This window comes from Ischnura elegans, chromosome 5, assembly GCF_921293095.1.
Source record: "Ischnura elegans chromosome 5, ioIscEleg1.1, whole genome shotgun sequence".
NCBI lineage: Eukaryota > Metazoa > Arthropoda > Insecta > Odonata > Coenagrionidae > Ischnura > Ischnura elegans.
The window spans coordinates 14,130,029-14,157,013 of NC_060250.1; the positions used below are offsets into that span (position 1 = coordinate 14,130,029).

A 26,985-nucleotide genomic window follows, 5' to 3' on the forward strand; every position below is an offset into this window, starting at 1 on the left:
GGAAGCATCAAATATTATTTCACTTCGTTTAACGTCGTACTTACAAGTAAGAAGGTATATGTGATCACGAGAAGAAAGTAAAGGAAATTGGATAAAAGCAGAACGATACCATTATTTCCTCGTACAATTTAGGATAAAAAAGGTGTCTCGATTAATAAAAGTAATGGTTTCTCTCGCTAGGGCGACTCATTGCATGTTTACATTTTTCCCTTGAATGTATTTACTGTATGGATTAATAGGCTTTGGCGAGTTTTGCCTTTGAATGGATGTGCACATATATTTTGTTACGCGCGAAATAATTGTATGACCATGTTGTACATGCTAGTGTCTTTGTTGACTAATCACTCATCAGAAACATACGCTATTATTATTAAAGTTATAGAAAGGAGTATTTTTTCAAATAAGGTTTTCCGGGTTTCCATACGGGTGAGAGTGCCCATATTCTCCAGCATTTCGTTACGTTCCTCTTCATAAATCCCTGGTGACGAGGAAAGTGTCGGATATCCAAACGTCGAAAGAAATGGACACTCTAGGGCGGCTTAAAACCCGAGAAAAGCTTATTCAGTCTGTTCACTGGGAAAGCAACGGATCTTTCTTAGTATTTTCCAGTCCCGGTCAGGTTCTATCACCGACAGTAAAATGTTATCACCCAATGGCCGATATTTTCTCATGGGACATTCCTTGACGCGTGCGTGAAATCTGACTTTTAATTCTCAAGGACACGAGCATGGTGAGGTAAAAGCTGTAGCATTTGCGAAGGGTCACGTGAAAACGAGAAGAATGGCAATCAAGTACGCCTAACATAATAAGAGAATAAGCAATACTATATATTGAGCCAGTTCGAGTTTCAGTGGGCATTTTCCTCAAGATACGACATAGGTTGTCTACGGATGGGCACACCAATTTCCTTGTACTGTGAATTGTGAAAGAGTTTGAAAGATAAACAGACGTACAATTTTCCGTTTTCCGATTCGTCCAAGATTTCTCGAGCGAATCGCCGTGAAAAATCGACGGACTTCACTCTATTCGATATGAGTTGAAGTTTTTTTTTAAACGTTAATCCACCGCGCCAAAATCTCAACTGTGAAATGAAACATCGAATGTGGGCTCTGAAATGAAACGGTTACGGTGACGTCTTCATAAAAAGAGCGATGAAAGAGAGGAAACTGCGTTCAAATGACGGATACCATGAGAGGAAGCCTTAGGCCCACGTGACACTCTGATACATCTCCAGGGCCACCGACAGAATCGCAAAAATCCTTCAGAGAAGCAACATCACCACTCGCTTACGTGCGGTGAAACATATTTACTCAGGTTTACATTAGCTCTCTCAGTAGGTTTTCGCAGGTTTTTCACGCCCCCCTTCTTGTGTGGGCGTTTTCCTGCAGTGGGTTTTTTTTTTCCAATAAGGACGACAGTCAATAAATATCCTTAGGTTTTTCCCACGTTCACTAACATCTTTTTACACTTGGTCAATGGTAACTTTATTAACTTATAATTTTATACGTTGATTGACAATGGAACTTCTATTTCCTTAAATGCAATTTCTCTGGATTTAATTTCATGAGCAACTTGATAATATATTTAACCGCATATATTTCATGTTTGACGAGTGGTTAGATGGATGATGGGACTTTCTAGACCCAATCTCGCCCAATAAAGACGTTTATTATTTAAAATGTCCAACCATCGGCAAAGTATAGCTATTCTCTCCTACGGTGCATACACTTATATTGGGGTTATATGAACTTCTCTGCCTCTACCACAGAATCTACTTAGGACAGGCTATGATAGCAATCTCCGAAAAGCTGAATGAACAAGAGAGAGAGAGAGAGATGGAATTTCATAAATGGGACGCGTCAGCAGTCATTCTGCTCAGGAAATGAAGCCACAGGAATGGTGTGAGCTCGCATATATTTTGTTATTGTATTTTTATGACAGTTTGGTGTGAATTTGGGGATCCTGCTGCATGCTGGCGATTGGTCAACAGCCCCTGCCAAACACCCTACAGGTGGCTCGCCGAGCACTGTGCAAAATATGGAAAGAAAGAGGTCAAAATGATAAACAATAGAGTTTAATCAAACACAATTTCCAGATTATGCATAGAAAAATCGCTGGTTTCCACGGAGTATATTTATTATAGACATTTTTCAAAAAATAAACATTTTCAGGCTTTTTTTCTACGAATCAGTCTATCCTTAACGGTAGGTTCTTCCATTCATCAGTATTTTCAGTTTATCAGTCAGTTCAGATCAATATAGTTCGGATCCCAGACGCTTTTTTCTAATCTCACCCAATCTTTCACATTCCTTGAAGCATTTTTTCATTCCCAAGCGCATTCACTTTGGCGTAAAATATCACGTCATCAAAAGAAAGAGATCAAATTAATTTACAATGCAGTTTCACCAAACATCATTTCCACATTATGCATAGAAAAATCGTAGGTTATTTTTTCAGAATATATCTATTGACGATTAACAAAAAATAAACATTGCAAGGTTTTTTTGAGAAATCAGTCTTTTCACATCGGTGGGTTCTTCCGCTTATCAGTCAGTTCAGCTCATCAATAAGCTCAGTTCATCAGTCAGTTCAGTAAAGAATAAGAGTTTTATTCCACTCTCACTCAATTGTTCATGATCCTTGAACGAATCCCGAGAACGTTCATTTCGGCGTAAAATATCGCGTCGTTTATCAACTTTTGGCAAAAAGGCACCATGTCCGGGCGTAAGGAACGCAATTTTTCGGCGACGTGCTCCCCAAACACGTCGTGTTGTCTCCTCGACGGCCCACCAACGACTGACGACTCCTGTGATTGCCGTGGTTCGGTGGTGATTTTCGCAATTTTGATCGTGACCGGCTCCGGCTGCTGCTGTTGTTCGGGTGGACGTTTTGAACTGGTATTACTCGTCGACAGTTCTTTGTTATTGCTCGTCGACAGTTCTTTGTTATTGCTCGTCGAAATTTCTCTGATATTACTCGTCGGCAGTTCTCTGATATTATTCGTCGACAGTTCTCTGATATTACTTGTCGACAGTTCTCTGATATTATTCGTCGACCGTTGACTGATATTACCCGTCGACAGTTGACTGATATTACTCGTCGACAGTTCTCTGATTTTCGCAATTTTGATCGTGACCGGCTCCGGCTGCTGTTGTTCGGGCGGACGTTTTAAACTGATATTACTCGTCGACAGTTCTCTGATATTACTCGTCGACAGTTCTCTGACATTACCCGTCGACAGCTCTCTGACATTACTCGTCGACAGTTCTTGCGATGGTTGTGGAGTTTGCGGTGCAGGTGACAGTTCAGAAGCAGACATGCCAGACGAGTCGAGTTCGATTGAGTCGTCGTCCTTCTCCCAGCCCTCCACTTCCTCTTCAACCATTCCGATCGTATCGTCCTGGAAATGTAACATTTTATTTAGAAAAAGACTTTGTTTAACACACACAAGTTTCACAAAAAAAGGACAATATTACAAATTTATAGTCAAAACGTTTGGGATTAAGGATTTTCAAAAAATAACAATTAAAATTAATATTTAACTACGTAGCCAACCATTTTATTTATCGTTACTTTTTATAAAATATCAAATTTTTAAATTCATTCGTTAAACTTTTTAATTCAATGATTCAGTAAATTTTAATCGTTAATTAATGGTGAATGTCGATCCGATCGAATTTGGGTACGACGTTTGTCCAACAGAAGAAAATAACAAGATGTCTAAGAATGAAATATGGCAGCGTAGTTTTACGTGAAGGCGATGAATATGCCCAGACGAATACATCATAACAAATGCGGTGTTGAGTGGATTATTTAGCCGCCCTAGTATCGGATCGCACCCTCAAACGAGAATACGCGAGAACACTTAATGACAATGTCCGCGAATGCCTCGTCGTAGAAATCGTGTAATCCAGTGCCTTAACTCGGAATGTGCTTTGGGGGATGAGGGGGCCTTGAGGGGGGAGCTAGTGGGGGCTACCCCCGCTGGAAACTGGGAGTTCAGGAAAAATTTTAAAAAATAACACGCCTGAAAATGCATTTTACATCATTTTGGCTCTTAAAATTTGACTTTAAGCAGATGAAGTTATTATGTATCAAACCCAGACAAGATTTCTAAATAATTTTTTTGATTTCTCTGAGGCTTTGGGCGGGGGTGATACATCCCCTCACCCCACCCCCTCCCACAGTTACGCCACTGTGTAATCCATACCTGAGTATTGAACATGAGGAAAGTGATCACCAAAATCCTATGTCTTTTAGAGAAGGGAAAGGGATAGGCAAAGTAATTTAGGGTAAATCTGTAAAATCCACCGGTTAAAACACAATCGGCGACATAACGTCGCCAGCGGGGTCGAGGAGAATGACAGCAATAATTTCGGAAAGCTATTCCACACTCAGAAACACGACACTACACACAGACATTGTCCTAAAGGACTCGTACAATGTTTAATGACCCGGCTATTGTCAGAAATATGAGAAGAGGAGGGTACAAACGGAAGACACTCGGTCAATAATAATTGAAACAATTCGTTTGAATTGAAGGTCCCACTGGTAACTTTTACAAGAAAGGGTTATAGTAATATTTTCTAACGAAGGGGTGGACGTAAGGTTACAATATTTTACTCCAACTTTAATCAGTTACTTATTCAGATAGGGAAATTTTAACTCTGCCTAGTTACTTTCTACTGAGATAACTCTGACTTAAGTTAACTTTCGGCTATTCCGCGGTTTATGTCTTCAAGCACCCACAATAAGCTTCCATTTCTTACAGCATCATTATAAGGTACGTAACGTACATTGCAACAATGTCTGTTGGTGATCAGTAGCTTAAAAGTTACCGGCAATTTTCCATCATCATCAACAGTCATCAATTCTGAGACTGATTTGACGCGGTTCTATAATCAATTCTCCCCTCGGCTAATCTTTGAGCACCTACATAATTCTTCTGCTCCGCATCCTTCATCACCTGCAATTTATATATCATTCGTGGCCTACCTCTGCCCTTATTCCCTTCCACCTGTCCTTCGACCATAATTTTCATTTTACCATCATGTATCGTTATGACGATATTATTCATACGAAAACGAAGATATTAGTATGCAGCAGAAGAGAAGAAGTCAAGACTAACATTAAAATAGGTAAGCAAACACCGGGGGAGGTGGATGAATTCTGTTATTTGGGAAGCAAGATAACTAGTGACGGGAGAAGCAAGAAATAAATTATTAGTAGAATGGCCCAAGCGAAGAGAGAATTCCACCAAAAGAGAGACCTGCTTACAGCGGAAAACTTAAATATGGAAGTAAGGAAACAATTTATAAGAACCTACATTTGGATTACGCTCCTATACGGAAGTGAGGCATGGACAATGACCGCAGCGGAGAAAGCAAGGATAGAGGCCTTTGAAATGTGGTGCTACAGAAGAATGATGAAAATCAAATGGATCGACCGAGTTAGTAACGAGGAAGTCCTAAGAAGAGTAGGAGAGAAGATAAGCCTCATGAAAACCTTAATAAGAAGACGGAACAACCTTATAGGCCACATCTTGAGACATCTTGGCCTGATGAAGACAATCGTCGAAGGACAAGTGGAAGGCAAGAATGGAAAAGGAAGACCTCGAACAAAATATATGGGATAAGTAAAGAGAGATGTGAAAGAGAAGAAATACGTAGGTGTGAAAATATTAGCTGATAGGAGAATGGAGCGAGGAAGCATGCACCGAATACAAGTCCAAATAAATTACTTCCTATCTTCATCGCTTATATCCTCAGCTGTAAAGGGATTCTCTTTTTAAGAAGTGCCCTCTTCGCTTGAGCTTTTCTTCTGGCTTTCTCCCTCTTGCTTCGTCCATCGTTGCTAACTCGACTACCCAAGAAGCAAAACTCAATTTTTTGGATTCCTAGTTTAAGGTAGGCCTTCGCCACTCCTATTCTACTGAAGACAAATACTTTAGTTTTCTTTGTGTAGATCTTCACCTTATATCACGACATTATATTTTCTATGCTTGATAAAACAGTCTTCAGGATAAAATTCTTTCACGGTCTTTGCTAAGACTGTACGTCAAATGCTAAACACAGCATGCAAGCTTTTTCACCGTCTATTTTCACTCCTGGCGCTTTCTCTTTTATTTCGCTAACCGCTTTCACAAAGAACACGTTGAAAATTACGGGGGACGGAGCACATCCTTGTCTCATCCCTTATTCTCACTTCCTTCCTCACCTCCTTATTCTTGTTTATCCGATCCATATTTAATCACAACTACTTGGTTTTATAAATAAGTTAAAGATAATTATCGGGTCATAAATATAAAGCACACGTATTTGTGAGTAGATACATATATGTGTATGTCCATGCCTCGCTGCCTCAAAGACGCATGCTCCAAAAGTAAGTCCTAATAAATTGCTTCCTGACGTCAATGCTAATATTCTCAGCTGCGGAGAGACTCCTCTTGTTAATGAATTCCCTCACCGCTTGGGCTGTTTACGTCTAATTCCTCCCGCACAATATGGATCACCGGAAGTGGCCAAGAGAAAGTAACATCCCCCCTTCTCTGAATTAGTTCATTTCACACGCCTGTGGCTTAGTCAGTGGTGAGTTCTTCTCTCACCTATTCAAACTGGAGTGATTGACATGAAGCATGAATGGTAAAGGAAGGTCTTGGATGAGATTCATGGAGTAACAGTTGAAGTTTTACAAAGGCATTAAGTAAGTTGATGCAAAAGAATTAACTCTTGGGGGAATTATGTGGAAAGCTGCTTTAAAGCAACGCCAAACCAATCATAGGATTTAAATGTCCGAATAACAACTAAATTTGGCACAATAAACACTTCTGAGATAGTATTTCGATTAGCTGGGCAATCATCTGCTGGGAGGAGAATTGATGTTAACCAGCCAAAGGGCAAGATTCCCATTCGGTGGTGAAATGATGACTTCACGCCCCATAGAGGTAACGTGAATTCGAAAGGGTGGGTGATTTACTATACCCACCCTCTTGGGTTTAACATCTAATCTTCTCCCCATAGATGATTGATAGGCAATCGGCAAACCTAGTTCGGAAATTATTTTTTCGGCTTCAATATACATTCCGCTATTCTTCCGGTCTTCGGTCATATTCACTTCGGAAAATTAACTTAATTATCATCTAGTTTCAACTCAATGCAAAGACGTGGGTCAACTTAATTTTTATAATTACAGTATTATTATCTGTTGATGATTCTGACGTGGTAAAATAACATCGATTCATCGAAAAACTTTCCTTTTTGTCACCTGAAGGCTCCCTTTTAATGAAATGGCCCAGCTTTTACATAATTTCTCCACTCAAAAATTATCCTCCACGGATAAAAGACGTTGTTCTGCGCACTGGGTTGCTCTTGGCAACATTTAGGGAAATAGTGCTCTAAAATGCAGAAAGTTAAAGAAAATAGTGGGATAAATTGAAAAAAATGTAATAATGCCATAGCAGATACTACGGTCTGACGTAATTATTAGGCACGCACATAAAATACCAAACAAAATTCACTGAGTAAATGTCAAGCCAGCTGTTGATTTTGACTGCTAGGGCGCGTATCAGTTACGGATGTCACAGGAATAAATGTGCAAGTAGTACTTTGAAGAATAAGAAGTTTTTGTGCAAATCTGTTCAAAAAATTACTTTTGACAAATAATTGCATTACTTTCGGAACGCACCCTGAATCATGCAAATTAATGAAATTAAGTCACATATTATAATATTATATCCTACCTAACTACTGCCATTAAGCCTCTATCATTAGGTGATATCGGTGAAAAATAAACCCTATAATACGTATAATAGATCAAAACATTTTCACAAACAATAGCTTGGCGCTGATTTTGCTCTTGCACGAAAATGGATCTCTCTTTACCCAGGCATGTTTTTCGAACCCCTACATTTGAAGAATATAAATGAAGTGCAATGTCCTCCTGCTTGGATGTTATTACTATGCAGTTCTTTCTAAAATTCAAGGAGGACGCGAGAAGACGAGAGGCATTGGAGATGTGGGTCTGGAGAAGAATGGAGAAGGTGAAGTGGACGGAGAGGAGGAGGAACGACGAAGTGCTGGATATGGTGGGTGAGGAGAGGCAGCTTCTAGATGAGATACGGAGGGGATAAAAGGCATCTATGGTGCGAATACTGAGTGGGAAAGGGATTTTGAAAACTGTTTCAGAGGGTAGAATGTTGGGCTAACGAGGAAGGAAGAGGATAGGATTTTTGATGGAACGTAAGGGGACATTGTGAATTAATGGAAAAGGTATCTACAAGTTGGCAATGGAGACAGCCCGGGGTGATAGGACATTTTTCGATGGAATGATAGGTAGTACGCCTTACGGTGAATAGAATAGGGAAGTACATGTAGGAAGGGGAGGCTGTCAGAATGCTTCTTAATTTCTCTATAAAGACATAACTTAATCGGTAGAATATTTAATAAATAATTAATGTAAGGAAAACGTCAAATATCCATAGTCAGCATTTATGTTCTCCAAAACGATTAAGCAGGGCATTCGAAAAGGCATCGCCTACGAAATAGTATTATTACAATTATTCTCCAATGGAAATGTAAGCAAATGCTTCTGTTACCACGCTCCCAGCTTCATTTTCATAGCCTCACAAAAGGGTAGTATCCTTCATCAAAGAAAACGAAAGGCATTGATTGCGATTCGTTACCCACAGTTAGTGTATTCATAATATACAAATTATATGGTTTCAGAAATCCCAGTTTAGACGAGTGCTAATGGTCACTTTTAACCTCATTTGAAAAAGGCCAGATTGGGGCCCATGCGATACCACTCCACGTGCCGTCACAGGGACCTAGATTCTATACGAGTAGATAGGAGTTTTACATCGTCTGAGATTACCAATGCATGCATGCGGCACAGAGCTCAGGGAAACACATCTCTTAATAATTACCCATTAAAATTGCCTAAGGTCGGAAAGTTTCCTTCGTTTGATAGGGTATTAATAATCCTGATTTAAGCCAAGCTCTACCTGCTAGCAGGGTACTCCGCTACCTGTTATCAGCCTGCATCGCACGTATCCTCACACTAAGGTCGCCTCACAAGACGGCAGCAAGAACCAGAACGACGTCACACGAGCTTTTCCCAGCATTCATACTAAGCCGTTGCGTTTACGTGCGCTTGAAAATTTTCACTTTTGCGAATGTGTGTGAGCGTGAATTTGAAATGCGTACTCCAGGAGCAATAATCATTCGATTTAGGCAATAAAAAATAATAGGAAACAACCCTATTATATAGAAGTCAAATCTCATCAAAGAACATTATTAGTGCCACTCATTTTTTTAGGATACATTTTTGACCCAATTTACGTAATAAATGGTGCAATATAGGTACAAGCATTGCTTTTCAATAACGAAGGGGCAATAATATAGTATAATCAGAAAGGTTCCGCCCATTAGTTTTGTCAACAATAAACACATTCAGAATATTACTATAATTATTCAACAATGTTACCTCTTCAGCAGGCCTTAAAGGCTCAATCTTCAATATGCCATCTGCAATGGCCCTTTTCACGATGATGTGGGGATTGCGTGTTTGTCTGTAGGGCTCGTTGTCTTCCAAGAACTTCATGAGGTTGTAGTACCAGAGTCTCGGTACATGAATGTGACCCAAACCAGCGCTGTGAGCTATCCTGGACATCTTCACCTGAGAAGAAATGCGTGGAAAAAAAATCAGGATTTGAAATCTGAATTGTAATTTCAAAACACAGTAATATGATGTGAGCACAGAGAAGTTTTTATCAAAATGTAATTTTTTAATAAATTATTATTTAAAATAGCTCTATCAGCATTGGAAATAAATCTTTACTGGATTAAAATGAGAGCCGGACTAAAGCCCTGAAGATTGCAAATGACTTGATTTCCAAAACGACGGCAGTCACGTCAACATTGAACCGGTGGGAAACCCAAGTAGCCTTCCTTGCAGTGGCGTAAATAGGAAAATTCTTTGAGGGGGGAAATGGGGAGCCTGGGAGGGCGACCCCCCCCCCCCCCCAGGCAACCCAAGAGGGGTCCGGGAAAATGTTTGAAAAATGACATGCCTGGAAATACATTTAACATCATTTTGTCACCTGGAATTTAGCTTCAAGCAGATGCAGTTAATATGTTAAAACTAGACATTTGCTTAAAAATTTTTTTGATTATCTGAGGATTAGGGGGGGACCTATCATCCTCATCCCCCCATAGTTACGCTACTGTTGCCAGGTGATCTACATCTACGTGATGATGAAGAGTGTTGAATGTTTTTCGTAAAAAAAACCTCAACCAAGTTTGAAACCTCTTAAATTTAGACGAAGGCACTGAGAGTAAAAATAGCTGGAAATTGCAATTTCAGGATTCCTTACCTTGTTTCTCTCTTTCCTAAATGCACCCCGCAAGGATTGGATTCTCTTCCAGACGGTCACCCTCGTTGCTTTGGGGTTCCGCTCCAGGAACAGCTTCAGAATCTCATCGAGAGCGTCGTCTCTCTTGTACCTGTCACGATACGACGGATCCATTGGGTCCCACAAACAGGGATGATCACGAAACATTTCTATCACTCGCGTGACAAATGGTTTCGTGGAGACAAGCGGCACTTCTTCGTCTGACGTATCCATTGCCCGAAATTTCTTTTGCTAATAGTTCTTGAAATGCGAGTGATTCCGAAAATAAAGCTGAAAAACGCACTATCTCGTACTCCAAGGAAGACTTCACGGCCACGTGCTAGTCAACGCTCCGTTCCAATGTTGCACCCGACAATTTAAGGACTGGCTTGGACGACAATGGAGCTCCACAGTTGAACGGCGAGACTCAACAGCAGCATAAACAACTATCGAACGAGTCACTGTTAATCAGAACATCCCTTCCACCGCCTGTTGTAGACCTTTTTTAGCGCTTAAGAAATAGGCAGGTAAATATTATCACTTGTTTACCTGCCGAGTTATTGAACATCAAAGAAATACAAAACCAAACAAGCTATGTTGTAGCACAAGTTCGTTACCCAAGTTTAACACCACTTCAAAGGTTAGTTTATCTCAAGAATTAATACAGTAGCTAGCTATTAGATCGGGGAAAATAATATGATGGCCGGGATAGAGAACTTCTTCACTACCCCCTGAATATCCTCCTACCAGGAAATCAGATACAGAACTACACTACACGAGGGAAAAGGCACTTGTAAGGTCCACAAACAATCGTAAGGTTTGCCGAATCTAGGATCCCGAAAATTCTAAAATGTTTCCAGCGGCTGTCAAACATTTTATTCACAAAAATGTATCATTTATGCGTATTTCCAACACCTCGATTTCACCAATTCATATTTCCACAAGGCGGAGCTTCGACGCCACAGATGTTCACGTCCAATTAAGTCACGGCCTCAGAACGGAAGGTGAACGAGATAAACACTGATGCGGGGTCACAGAATGACACTTCACCTCTTCATAAACATCACCTAGATGTTTGGCACCGAAGAATCATGATGACGTAATGCTACTCTCCTCAAACACACCGCGTGTGTAAATAACAAAATGGCAACACCGCACCTGTGGAACAAGTGGCAACGCAGGAAGCACTTTCCTGCCCACGCTATCGTTCAAATCCTTCCAAACTATTCCACTGTAAGGATGATTTTTCACGATGAACGACAGGATGAAGCTTATTTGGAGCTACTACGCACCAACTACGAGAGATAATTCACTAAACAAGACACCGATCACAGCGTTCCAAGAAAAAGACGTTCCCAAGGGCAGCCGCAAACTCACTACCCCGAGCTCCAAACGAGATTCCACTGACGCCAGCAACGGTCATCGCTCCGCTCCACCGCTCCAACGATCCAGTTACAACGCTCGCCGCGAGATGGTGCGGTGGAGTGGCGCGCGATGGAGTTTTCGGCGCGAAGGGAAACCGTCCGTTCCGCGTCGCTCCCATTACGATCAGCCAAACCAGCGCAGCTCTTAGGAAATGGGGAGAGCGCGTATATAGTTTGGCCTCGCCCGCCTCGCTACCGTATCCGCTGCACACAGCGGAGCAAATAATAAAGAACAATTTTTTTAGTGTTTGCGGTGTTAACTCGAGGTTTAAGGATTAGGTATGAGTGAGAAAGATAAGTTGATACACTGGTATAGGCGAGTCCGAAATAAAAGACACCAGTCACTGTTCGAATTAATTGATAAGTAATTATTTATTTCTTGGAGAGTAGGTCAGTAAAATGAAATGCAAAATTTTTGCCGACTTTTCGAAATTATTCAATCATGAGAGTTATGAATTATAGTTGCAATAAATTAATACATGAAGAGATGAACAATTTTGCAATGACATTTTTACAACAATAAAATGAAAATATAAAAAATGCTAAATGAAAAATAAAAGATAAGAATGTTGCCATACCTGATTTGCGTTTTGTTTATCGATTGTTGTTAGGTTAATAAAATATCATGGTTACCATCAATTTGGATTGATTAAATCAAAATAACTTTTACTGAGATTGTTAATGTCTGATCTTATGTTGCAGTCATTTTTATCTTTAGATATATTATTCATTTCTTTAATAATTCTTTTTTTTATTATTTTCATAAAATAAAATTTCAGCATTATCGCAATCAAAAGCATGGCTATTGCCTACAATATGCTTTACGAGAGCACATGGCGTTATTCTTTTATTTATCGATGATTTATGGTGTTCTTTATATATTGTGATGCCTGTCCTCTGTGGCAACTATTACATTCGAAACATGGAATTTTATATATTACATTACTTTTTAGGGGTCTCCGATTTATTTTTGTAAAAAGATGATTGTTGACAGTGTTATGATTTCTGTGAGCAATTTTGTAATTTTTTTCTCAAATACTTTCATAATTTATTCGGATAATTTATTTATATATATATGATCCCACGGCATGAGGATATTGTTGCATTTGATAAGGCTATATTATTTAGTGAATGTTGTGTATTTGAACGTATATTATACACTGTTAGTGTGAATTATAGTGTGGATGAATCTTTTGGGAAGTGATTAATTTTCAGAATAGTCTCCATTATTTTTAGTGTTTTTGTGAAAAACTTTATCACTCAAGTTTAGAGCCCTAAGTATTAGTTAAATGGCTACATTTAATATATTTTAAGAGGAAGGTGAGGGTTAAAATTTAAATATCTGTCCGATTTCTGTGTTTTTTTCCACCAATGTATATTAATGGATCCGTCATCTTGCTTTATCGTTCACATATCAAGGAATGGAAGTGTATTATTTTTTCATATTCAACTGAAAATTGTAATTTAGGGTGGAAACTTTTGGAATAATTTTAATTCCGCTCTAAAATTATCTAGCATTGTGTTATACTTTAATAACAATTAATATCCAGTGACATTGATTGCTTGTTTATTTCATGTATCCGGGGTGTACAGTGGCGCCGACTCCATGGGGCCTGAGGGGGCCCGAGCCATAGCCACCTAGAGAGAAGGCCCGATCACAAGTGACGGTTTTGGCTCTGACGTCAGCACGAGAAGTGCAGTGTTGTTCCGGCTGCTGTTGGAGACCACTTTGTTTACGAGTGAATTATTGTTACGTTTTACCACACTTCTGGGATTTTTGTGGTGTCAGTTGGTGATAATTGGAGTTTCGGAGGATAGTGAAGTTTCCTTTATACTTGAATTTCATTCACTCGGCTTCAGAAACGTGTTTGTGAGGCATTCTTACAAAAAATGCCTTCCCACGAGGGTAGTGCCAGTATGCGAAGAAAACTCCCGGACTGGACCCTAAGTTCAAGTTTTTAGCTTTTCAAAAGATCCTGAGTTGAAGACCAAGTGGAATTGGGCGATCAAGGGAGACAATTTCACCACCAGGAAAAACAGTAAGGTATGTACCCTTTCTCGCAGTAATTATTTTAGATATAATTTCTAACCAGTGTGGCTTGGGGATGTTGATGAATGACTCCTATACTGAAAGTGGTGATTTAAGGTATTGTGGCGGCAGTTCATTTGAAAATTCTTGTATTTTAGTAGTGATTTTTCTATTCTTTCGATCGGTAAACGTGTGGTTGAAGGAGTTACGGGGAATTAGCAGCCGAGTTTGCAGGATCGAATATTTTTTCTTAGGTTGCCCTTTGATGTGCTATTCGTCGGAGACTCAGCAAAAATGCTTATTTATCTATACTTTAGCAATTTAGATTTGAAAAGCTAGGTTATTTTCGGTGAAGCTATCATAGTCATTTTATTTTTGGCGCAGTGCCTTATATTACAGAGGGAAGCACATACATTTTTAGCAATTCTTGCTTTCAGATTAATATCATATTATGTATATGCATAAAGCGTTCAATCATGAGAAATTCATAGTCTCGTCAGGAACTTATATAGGTTATTTGTGTGTCTGGACCCCCGTAAATGGAAATATGCGTTTTTCTCTTGCAATCGTGAGTGGTGCAATGAACCAGAATTGAACGGTGTTCGGCTTTCATCATTTCAAATTATCTTATGCTCTAGTTTTAAATAAAAAAATCATTGAGGTTCTGTCTCATCATCATCTCCTATATTTACTATCCTAGTCATTAGATATATTTCTCATGCAAAATACGGAATGCAGAATGCGGAAATGAAATGACCAAGTAATTTATATGGTATTTTCTTATTTATTAATTTTAGGTGTATGAAATTCCCTTCTCATCGAGTGATATCAGAAAAAAATCTGTGGCCTTGCCGGAGAAGATGGGGTGATTCGTGTTGAATTAAAGGTCCCCAGATTGGAGGAAGGTGCCATTTCTTCACAGTTACCGAACTATCATCTAGAAGACAGAAAGACATAGTGGTAGAAGTGACATATAGAACTATGGTGGATGCGGATTTGTTTTTTGTAAGTGGATGATGTGACAGTGGACATTCGTCGGAGAAACTATTGAAGATAGTTATTATGGCTTCTGACAATGCACTTTTAAGTAATTTTTGCTCAAAAGAGAATGACAGTATTTGTTTCGTCTAACTAGATAAGGGTAAGAAGAAAAATGCATATCAGATATTATTGTGATTGACTAATTAAAATATAAAATATCTGTATTTTATTTCTGTGGTTTTTTTCTTTCCTGCAACTATAAAATTCCTTGTGGTGATGACTTCATGCACGGTAAGTAAGATCTGAAGTGTAATTTAAAAGATATCATGTTTTTCTATACAAATATTTATGCTGGTGATTTGGCAGGACTTTCGGATTTTTTATTAGATGGAAGCGTCTACTGGAGTGATATTGAGACTTTTGCTCATCCCAAATAATATTTCAAATACTTAAGCGCCAGGTACGGGTACGTTTTAGTAGCTTAGACTGGACCATACGCATTTTTTTCTAGCATATTGAGCGTAATAATAGCAGTTGTGTCAACGGCCTTATGTTTCACTGGCAATTATAATTTTAACATCTTATTTCGTCAGGCTCTAGGGTAGGATTTTAAGCGTTTAAGCCAAAAGTTAACAACAAATATTTTATTTTCGGCGTAAATACTTCTTGTTTAACTTCCATAACATAAGATAACGTGACAGGTCAATGAATCAGTTATAAAATATTTTCTGTCTTCTGGATAACGTTGAGGTTATATAAAACGTGGATTAGACGCAATATTTCAGTTCGATAATATTCTTATATATGCGTGTAAGTATTTTCTCAGAACCCGCAGACTACATACTTTCTTATTGACTTAGTAAAATAGGCATCACTTATCTTTTCATCGCGGTGACTGAACCAGCGTCGTAGTCAGCACCACGGTTACTTATTCTGGCGGTAGCACTATAATGAGTGACGTCTCATGCCAGAGTTCGGGCCTTCTCCCCTCAAATAATTCGTTATGGGTGTGAGGAAAAAATTTGTCAGGCTTGTCTATTTTCCCCGGAGTGTCCAGATATCGAGATTCGAGATATCAGGGTTCTATAATATTGATCATATGACTACTCTAAAATGCTTAAAAAACTTATAAAATTTCCCGGGGCAAGATCCACGGTTTTCCCCCCCACCCAATATTTATTTTGTCGGCATCCCTGGGAGTGTATGAAGACGAGCGCAAGTATTGCGGAGAAGTCAAGGAGATGGGGAATTACGAGTAACGACCCATACCTACTTTCGGCGCCGATTTCTTCGACGGTTAGCAGATCATTAATTTCTTTCGTCACATAAAATTTCTGTTTACCACGTCACGGCCAAGTAATGCATTATCGGGGATAGTTTTTTTTTAAATGGAAGGGGAGTTTGATGTGTCCGAAAATTCCAAAGACTTCTCCCGGAATGAGAGCCTAGGAACCACCGATCAGCAGTAATTGAAAACCTCGATAAGAAGACGAAATAACATAATTGATTATATCTTGAGACATGATGGCCTGATGAAGACAATCGTCGAGGAGCAAATAGATGTCAAGAACGTGCCCCGGGCGGCAGATTTCAGGGAGTTGCAAAATTTGTTTAGCTTATGTTTAAAAAATATTTAATTTGTACAATTAAAATATTTAATAAAAATTTTAAATTTGTGAATAATTAAACCATAATATTGAATTTACTTCTAAAACATACGGTGCGTATTTTCCACTACCGCATCTCAAAAAATAGCTTATTGTTAGTGATGTATTATAGTTTAGTGGTGGGGGAGATAGGGGGATGAGTGGAGGGTGTGCGCCCCTTTGCCCCCCAACCCCCGCCCTGGCAACGGCCCGAATGCTTCTGTTTGGCGGATAGAGGCTAGACAGAGGAAGATGGGTCCAATATCTCCGAACGCATTCCTTTCGCCCTTCAGGAAATGTGAGGTCCCTCCGCCGTCAGTTTCTCCCTCACTAAACCAAGAGTTCACTTTTGCCTCGTTCAGATTACGATTGGCCCAGCAATCGTCGGAACAATCGTGCATTCACACGACGATGGTTAAAACCTATGCTGACATCTAAAGTGAACGAGAAATTGACGGTTAACAAAGCTGTTGAGGTATGCAGGGTCAAGATATTACTGCGTTCAACGTGTATTCACCGAGTAATTTTTCTTCCGCCCATATTCTTCCTTCCTGGGACAAATCCATGTCACAAAAATAGAGCGAAGAGAGCTTCACGAACTTTTCGTCGTTCTCTTGTCGCTTCCGTTTCCGGTCTCCCAGCGCCTAACCATCGTAAAGTGGCAACGTTCGGAACTACGTGAACCATTGCCAGGACATGCATTCACACGGCCAGTTCGGCCAACTATCGTAAGGACGATCGCTCGGACAATCGTAATGTGAACGAGGCATTTAGTGGCTCAAAAACTTCATCACTTGGAGGGCACGGACTCCGTTCCACACATACAAACCCGTCTTCTATGCTATTACTGTGGTTTCTCAAGACTCTTTCGTCAAGGTGGAGATGCATTATCAAAATTTGACTTTTTCGGAATCGGTGCGGTCAAGTTTAAGGATGAAATTAGTATATTATTGGCTTTATGTTGATTGAGTGCATGTGTATTTAAACCATCTAATTATTTTATTACTGTTATGCATAAGTCTCCCTTATATTAACTATTTATTGCTGGTTTCTTATTTTATTAACTCTTCGCGGCGATTTACATCGGGCAAAAAGGTAAGAGTTTTTCCACTATAGCGGCCGAGCACCAGATGTGTCATGGACTGGGGAAAGATAACTCGCAGTTCGCGAAACACCTCATTGACACGGGTCACAACAGTGACTTCATCCCAACCATTATGCTCTTCGAGAAGAAATGACGCAGATTAGACGCCCTTGAGGAGCAAGAAATTTTAACCCATAGTGATTCAGACATAGTTAATGAAAACCACGCCCCCTCCCCCCTCCACTTTCCCACTCTCTCATCCAACCCAACCCACCCACAGTGATGCCTACCCGAGTCCGGCCGCCCGAGCCCGATCGGATGGGAATTTCTGTCGGACCGTAGATTGAAAAAAAGACTAAACCTTTTAGTTAAATTCAAGAGCAGGGTATTTTCTAACGAAGTTAACCATATCTTACGGACGCCAACATACTACGGAAGATCAGATCACATAAATAAAATAACAGATATATTGTAAAACAGACAGATTAAGAAGGTCTTTTTTTCCACGATCGATAAGAGATTATAACGGCAGTGATAGAACTCATAAATAGATTGCATGACTTGTAGTGTAGCCTACTAACTTATGTAAAACTTAATGCATGTTTCTTATTTTTATTATTATTTCTAACAGCATATGGTAGTATAATTTGTTAGTATAGGTACGTGACGCTTTTTGGACCGTGTGGTGTGCATGTGGGAGTCCAATTGCACGCTAGTGATTGATCACCCCCTGCCAAACACCCTAGAGGTGGCTCGCAGGGTATTATGCAGATGTAGGTGCCAACTCCCCCTAACCACCAATCCCTCAGCACCCTAAAATTTCTCACTCCATTTTTTAAGCAATATACTTATATCTGTGCCTCTCACCTTGATAATGTTACGCGGTAACGAAACCATGTTTGGACAAAATAATTCATCTTGTGGAAAAAGGCAAGTTTTTATTGCATCAACTCCGACGACAAAATTTGAATGGTAAGAATGCTCGTGATTTCACTACAAAAAAGGGAACTTTATTGACCCCAAAACATTTTGTCAACCTTCAGTAAATTAAATGCATACCCTTCACGTCAATGCTCTTCGGAAATGGAGAGCAGCATTTGACCTTTCGCAGCTAGTCCTGAGATCATGTCCATAAGATCCGTGATCTACAATCTACATTCTACGATAAGCTGAATTTTCGCTGGCGTTTGTGAAACTCGACATCACAGCTTTACAGCTGTCCACTGAATATTTCTGGTCAGATTGGTTTCAGTTGTTGATAATTCACGGTTTGGTCATGGCATAGTGTCGGATGTGATTAGATGGGGGTGGGAACGTGGGAAGGGTCAAAGGCAATTTTAGGGACTTTTATGTTCGGCGGAGTGTGATCCTGTGTGATCCCAAAGGGAGGTAAGCAGTGCATTGTTGGTTGATGGAAAGGATTTCTGGAAACATCTACATTCTACCCCGCAAGCCACCTCCAAAACGTGTGGCGGGGAGTGTTAGGTTAGACCTTTAGAACATCCGTTAAAAAATAAAAATAAAATGCTCTAACGAAGTTACCCCTAGAATTTATGGAAATCCTTTATCGTTCGGGGGAAAATCCGAACTCCCATACCCATCCATTCGGCAAAATATCTCTCTTAATTGTCGGATTCAGTTGTACCTGGAAATATAGGGTGGAGAAAAGTTGTGTCACGAAATTTTAACCATGGATAGCTGATCCCAGGAGGAACCAAAATTACTGATAACGTTTAGCTGGAAAACGAAACATTTTTAAACTATGTCAAACGCACCGGTTGGCCGCGAGTTGGCCCTATGCAAAAACACAGAACCCCTAATTCAGCATTTCTCCTAAACCATATACCTTCCCCCTAAATAGTTTCCCAACCTGCAAAACTATAAATTTAAAAAACTGAAAAAAATACCTGAAACGACAATTTTAGAAACTCAAGAGGAGACAGCCAGAAGGCTGGGACTAGTGCAGCACAAAACAACAGAAATTCCGGCGAGGCGAGTTTGCCCTATTGCCGGATGTTCCGGACAAAGGTAAGGGAAAATAGAAGCAAAACATTCTAAGTAATGTGTTGCCCAACTCCGTGGAATGGATGGTGCATTAGATGCAATCATGTGAGTATTAGTAGCGTCCCCTTGGATTCTTCACGTCTAAAAGAAACGACAGCACCAAACGTGTTTCCTTCTCGAAATACTCCACGGATTATCGAAGATGGCTTTCTTCAGAGAGAAAAAACCAGCCGACTACATGATTTCTTGGTTGAAGCTCTCGTGGGTCATTGGTGATGATTTTTCGGGTGCTCCCCGCGTACTTATTCGATTTGTCGCCCGACGTTTCGAACCGTTTCAACCTCCTTCCCACCATAAATACCCTCAACGGCAAAACTACCCTCATTTCCTGAGAAAAAGTGACTAGCAACGGCCACGAAACGTCGGGCGACAAACCAAATAAGTGCGCGGGGAAAACCCGAATAAAAATTACCAACGACTATAAGATTCCTTGGGTTGCGCATTTGTATTCAGTTGACTTTGAAGACATTTTATCTTTATTTGAAGGACTGACGAGCTCATTACCAGAATATATAATGCACACATATATATATAATATTTTATATTTATTTAAGTGTACCGGGACTAGCCACGGTGACAACTATTAAGGAGTCACCCGCAATGCACAAATTCCGGTCAAGGCTTATGAATTTTCCTCTGTGGATTTTTCGCATGTATTTTATATTTGCATTGAGAGGTACTTTATTTGAAATGCGGTTGAGTACAGGAAATAGGGGAGAAGTAGTGAAAACATTTGTATTTAGAAAATGAAAAAATATTGACGCACAGGAAATTAGAATAGAAAGCTACTTAGAAGCAACGCCAATCCAACCAGAGGCATGAAACATCCGAAGAAAGAAAATTTAAAAATCAATTGAAATTGGAAAAATTAACAATCCCGGCATCGCTTTTTCAATCAACTTGGAAATCATCTACTAGAAGTGGAATTTATGATGACCCTCCATAGGCTTAGAATGAAGGGCTAGATTTCCATTCGGCGTGGAGATGATGACGTCACGCCCCAGTCACCGAATAAACGCCCAGACGTCGCATGCATTCGAAGGGGTGGGTGAGCTAATATTGCTCACCTCCTTGCGATTAACATGTAATCTCCTCCCCAAAGATGATCGACAAGTTCATCGAAAAACCTGTTCCGGTAGTGTTTATTTTTCTCCGACTGAAGTGGCATAAGAATATTCTCGTTTCCAGACACTTCCACTTCAGCCAATTAAATGAAATGTTAATTGAGTTTTCCTTTCCCTTGACATCAATTATTGGCGTTCATTAGTGTCTTGGAGTGTAGTTCTTTAAGCAATAAAATCTTATTCATTGCAAAAAAGCCCTGGTGAAGATATAAAAACATACTTAAATGTCAGCAAAAATTATTTGCATTTAATCCTAACAGAACTACACTCCAAGACTCTAATCAATCAATCTTAATTGTGAAATTATTTCAACTCAATGCAAAGATACCTACGGCTCGAATAAATTATTACAATGACAGGATTGTTAGCAATTAATGCTTCTGACGCGATGAATGATATCGATTCTTCGAAAAAAAAACTTGTCGCCATTTTGTCTGTATGGAATGGTGCCAGTTTTGATATTTATATATATTTTTCAATATAAAATAATTCCTCCCCCGTGTATCGCACGCACGTCACACACGCGTCTGTCTCTCTCCCAATTTTCCTCTCAATCACTAACGGCCGCGCATGCGCATTACAGGGTCCCTCTCACATTCGGCACATCGAACCGAAATTCGAGCAACCCCACCCACGTTACACTCCACCCCCACCCCTCGGTCCGCGCTCCGGAAAACGGAGCGCCAAGGCACACCGCTGCACTGAGGATGCGGCCCGTAAATGTGGATAGCAACGACTGCAGAAGTCATCTACTGAAAACGTATATGCTACATCGCTCCAAATTAATTAATTTTTGGGAAAAGGATACATCTTCAAGAAGGAGCTACGCCGCTGACAGGATTCCACTATCAAATGCCGAATAGGGTGGTTCCCTATTATTTTTTCATTGCCTAAATCGAAAGATTATTTCTCCTGGAGTACGTATTTCACGGTTTTAGATTTTTAAATGACGATATCTATTTTTCGCGATTAAATGAAAAGTGAAAATTTTCAAGCGCGCGAAAACGCGACGAGTAAGTATGAATGCTGGGAAAACTCCGTGTGACGTCGTTCTGGTTCCCGCTGCCGCAAGTGAGGTAACCTTGGGGCGAGGCTTTGAGCGCTGATACGACGCAGGATGCTAGCAGGTAGCAGAGCAACCTGCCAGCTGGTAGCGCTTGGCCTAAATAAGGATTATTAATACCTTATCAAACGAAGAAAACTTTCCAACCTTAGCCAGTTTTAATAGGTGATTATTAAGACATGTTTCTCTGAGGTCTGTGCCTCATGCATGCATTGGTAATCTCAGACGATGTAAAACTCCTGTCTACTCGTATAGAATCTAGGTCCCTGTGACGTCACGTGGAGTGGCATCGCATGGGCGCCTTTTTCAAATGAGGTTAAAATCGACCATTGCCATTCGTCTAAACCGGTATTTCTAAAACCAAATAATTTCTACATCATGAATACACTAATGGTGGGTAATGAATCGCAATCAATGCCTTTCGTTTTCTTTGATGAAGGAAACTACCCTATTCGTTAAATACTTGGGGGTCACCATTAGCCGGGATCTTTCGTCGGGTAAACACATACGTTAAGTATGCGGGATAGCCAACCGTAAACTGGGATTTGTAAAAAGAATTCTCGGTAAATTCCCAAAAAAGGTGAAAGAAATAAGCTACCTGACTCTAGTGAGGCCTCACTTACAATATGCTGCTAGCGTGTGGGACCCTTACGAAGTAGAACTAATAGCTGAAATCAATCGAGTACAGCGCAGGGCGGCCAGATTTGTGATGAGTTGTTACGACAAAAAGTCCAGCGTTTCCAGTCTGTTACACGAGTTAGGATGGGAATCTTTACAGGAGCGTAGATCGAAGTATAGGCTTAACATACTTGGGAAATTCGAAGAAGATATTTTCACAGACGACGTGAATCATATCCTTCGTTTACCATCGTGCTATGGTAGACGTATTCATGAGAAGAAAATAGAAGAAATAGACTGCAAAACTGAGAGATTTAAAATGTCATTCTCAATGCCACGTATTAAGCGACGACGATAAATATCACGACGAAAAATCGACCTCAACCCTTTCGCAGATAAGTTGATGGCGTCACAGGCTCATACCGAGAGTGGAAAGTGAGCGGAAATTTTCGCATCGTGTCCATTGAAATTTGAGGGAAAATGGCTAATTATTATTGTAGTATTCTACCGATTAAGGTAGGTTTCCATGGAGTGCTCGAGAAGTGATCTGGAAGCCTCCCTTTCCTTCCAGCACTGCCTTCTTTAATTCACTGTAAGGCCTAATCCCTTTCAATCTATCTAAAAATCCTATTCTTTTCCTTCCCCTCCCTCGTTTGCTTAACATTCTATCCTCTTACCACCATTTTCAACATCCCCTCCCGGCAAAGTACTCCTCCCATCCATACCTTCTGTCTCCTCCGTATCTCATCTAAAAGCTGCCTTTCCTCGCCAACCATATCCAGCATTAAATGGATGTAAAATGGCTGATGGAGAAGATTATTTTTTTTTCGTCTAAACTTATCATTCCCTTCCATTTTTCATTAAATTCTTGTGATGATTTTCTTCAATAATTTATTTGCTAAGGCAATTCCCTTCTTGATGTCCTTAGGCCCCTTTCACACACACCGATTTTGGAAGGCTGGTAAAATATCGGCCGAATTTTTATCGGTGATGGTACGCGGTCGGTCAGTGTTCAAGCTCCTATGCCCACCCATTGTTCACTATTAAGGCCGCTATACAATACGAATGATTTCATTCAGCATGGTCATGCACATGATCATGCGCATGATTGTTCAACGTGTATGACGGAAAAATTCGCGAGTGAACCTTCAAGCGCATGGTCATTCAGTGAAAATTAGAACATGTCCTATTTTGCTCGCATAATCCTGTGGATGATCACGTGATCATTCGCATGATCATTCACCGTGTATAGCGGCCTTTAGAATGTGGACGCCACGCCGTCCTAAATCGGTATGTGTGCAAGGGGCCAAACCATTTTCCTCTAATGTGCTGTCCAAATAGTTGAACCGCTCTACCTGCTTAAGTTTTTGCTGACATGCTTTTATCTCGAGTCTCACACATTCCTAGCTCGCGAAGATTTTATTTCATGAAAATCGTAATATTTCACTCGAAGCCGTCAACTTCGTTTCTCGTTGAAATGTCTCGAAATCCACGTGTCACCTGGAATGAGCGAGGCTCTTGGTTCGACAGCAAGGCAGAGTGAGCGGATGTAATTTCCGCTATCAGCGGAGAACAGCAGCGGCAGCATTTGGGAGGGCATCTCTCCCGAATGGTGTCGGTCTCCCCGAAGGACGGTGGCAAGGTCGACCCTCGTACTATCGATCCGAAATCGTCTGCCGAAAGTGTTTCGAGAGAGAGAGAGAGTGAAAAAGAAAAGAGAGCAGGCCGCCTCGCTGCTGTGATGTCACACGCGCGATAACGCTCTTCCATTTCCAAATGCTATCCCGGATTTTCTGGATCCATTTCGAATCTACATCACATGTTTTCTTACTCCTCTTTTCTCAACTCATGAATTCCATGTCCACCTCATGAAGGCGTCCCATTAATATCGGTTCAAAACTTCAAAGTTTGCACCTATTTTCCCAAAGCAGCGAAAGGAATCCACACTTTCAACTTCTTAGATTCCACACGAGAACCTTGGGATTACAGATTAAATTCGTCGTTTTCATTCACATAGTAGAGTATTATAGAAATTAAATCGGAGAATGCTAATTGATTCTTAAAGACGGATACCAATGAGTATAAAATTCGACGAGAGCAATGATAAGCGATAATAATAAAGCAATCATTTTAAAAGTGGGTCGTGTGAGGGAAGCTTCAGTTTTACAAGAGAAGTCGTCATTTTCCCGCTGCAGTTTTTTTTTCTTCTTCAATTCCAGGAACAAATAAAATACAACTGCGATTTTCCTTCATATGGTTCTTTTTATTCGAAAATGCGGAAATGAATTCCACGAAACACACGAAAGTATGCTGAAATTCATCAGAAGCATTTGAAATACTGGTGCCTACATCATTTGATACGCAAATTAGGAATTACACATTTTCAGCGATAAAATAGCAATTACCTCCCTGCATCAAAAATATCGGCATCAATCTAATTAATGAAAATATGAAAATAAAGATTCTGAAATGTTTGCTTATATAAAAGTTACGGAATAAATTTGCAAATTATATGCAATTTTTTGGCCATCCAGATAAATACACATATACTGAATATAAATTGAAAGCCATTCACTAAATTTAATACCCACCATTCCAATCGTAAATACAACGCGCCTGAATGCAGACGAAATTACAAGGAGTAGAATCGACTTGATAGAGTTTTTCAAAACTAAAATGATTTCAAAGGATCGATTCAGCGAATCGAGCAATTTGAAAACTAAATATATGGAATATTATTTCTATATAATATAATAATAATATTTTTCGTGGAATATTATGCCGTATGAATTCAGAAAAAAAATGGACCAGCTACTTGGAATCATCTGTCGACAAATACTGTTAGTATGAGACAGTGGCGCAGCGAGGGGGGGATAAAACCCCCCTTAGAGCTCAGCATTTTTTAAAAGTTAAACCCATATTACTTAATTTCATTAATATTACTTATATAATTTTGTTAGAATTTATAAAATATCCCTCAGAAAGTCGTAAAACTCTCTATTTATCCTATTTTTTTCTCTGGGAGGGCCCCCACACCTCCCGATTACCCTGGCAGGTATGCCATACCCCCAGACACCAACGTATTAGTTGCACCTAAAACCCCTCCTTGCCTTAATTCCTAGCTGCGCCCCTGGTATGAGATTGTATTTGGATGCGGCGACCGACGACTCAGGTCATTTGCGCAACGAAGGCAGGGAGGTTGAAATTCGCCGTGAGAAAGCCGTCTGGCTAGACCAGAATTCGAACCCGGATCTACCAACTCCTGGTCAAGTATGTTCCTCAGACTTGGGAGTGTGACTAATGGCATAGCCGACCTGCAGCTGGGAGATTCGGGTTCGAATCCCGGCGAACTCAAATACTTTTTTAATTGAGAAGTTCATTCAACATCGTTATGTGGCGAGTGAATATTTAGTAAAACTGATGTTTCGTGCACAATGTTCGGTAGACTACCCATAGCAGAAATATCTGTTGCCCAACATATACGAGGTGTGTGAGAAAAGTAATGAGACTGGCAATACTGCGGGCGAACTGGCAACGTTGTGTCTACCGTCCTGTGGTAGACCGATTTATTCATCTCCTCCATTTTCTCAGTGCGAGTTTCAACTCCATACAGCTAACAAAATATTTTTGACGGCGCCATCAGTGAAGTTGTGTTTTTGTCATGTGTTACAACAATGGAGCATCAGAATTTAGAGCAACGTTGTGCGGTAAAGTATTGTGTTAAACTTGGTGAATCCGCGAGTATGACTTTTGAAAAGTTGAAACTGGCCTATGGGGCACATATCTCATCGAGAGCAAATGTTTTCCGCAGGAAAAAATCATTTTTGGAAGGCCGAGAACACGTTTAAGACGAACCTCGCTCAGGAAGAACTTCAACTTCAAAAACTAACGAAAACGTTGGAAGTGTGAGGGATCTTGTGAGCTCAGACCGTCGCTTAACATTAAGAATGATGAGTGAACTTAACCGTAATCGAATTTAAACACTTTAACCGTACATCAAATTTGGAGGGACGATTTGAAAAATCACTGCCAAGAGACATTCATGTGCAGACAAGACAGACCAGGACAATGCCCCGTGTCACACGGCCATATCGATTGGTGGAATTTTGACCTCAAAATGCATTGCTGTTGTTCCTAAACCCCCTATTAATCTGATTTGAGTCCTTTTGACTTTTTCTTTTCCCGAAATTGAAAAATGTCCTCGAAGGACATCATTTGAAACTCTGGAGAACATAAAAAATACTGTGACCGACGAGTGAAAAGCCATGTCATTTCAAGACTTAGTGCGCTGCTATCAAGAGTGGGAACAACAACTCTGCCGGTATATAGCTGCCTAGGGGAACTAGTTTGACATTAACTCGCACGTGTTAATGTATCGTCTAACCAGGCCTTAACACTCAATACTACGCCAAAATAAATGATAGCACATACATCCTGAATGGAATTGATAATTATGAGCGAAGGCTATTTAGCTAACTTTGCTTCTTTACTAAAAATGACTTCAAGGGCTTAGTTCCATTAAAATTGCTCTATGAATTAGCGGTAGGTCACGAAAAAATTCG

General features: G+C 40.1%; 1 protein-coding gene across 1 annotated transcript; it reads right to left on the minus strand.

The window, feature by feature from the left end:
• Positions 1–2,055: 2,055 nt before the first annotated feature.
• On the minus strand, positions 2,056–12,305 carry LOC124158510. Its single transcript, XM_046533633.1, has 3 exons — positions 10,373–12,305; positions 9,484–9,675; positions 2,056–3,400 (listed from the first exon to the last, which is right to left on the minus strand). The coding sequence occupies exons 1-3, from the start codon at positions 10,622–10,624 to the stop codon at positions 2,624–2,626; spliced, it is 1,221 nt and encodes a 406-aa protein (XP_046389589.1). The 5' UTR covers positions 10,625–12,305; the 3' UTR covers positions 2,056–2,623.
• Between the last annotated feature and the right edge of the window lie 14,680 nt (positions 12,306–26,985).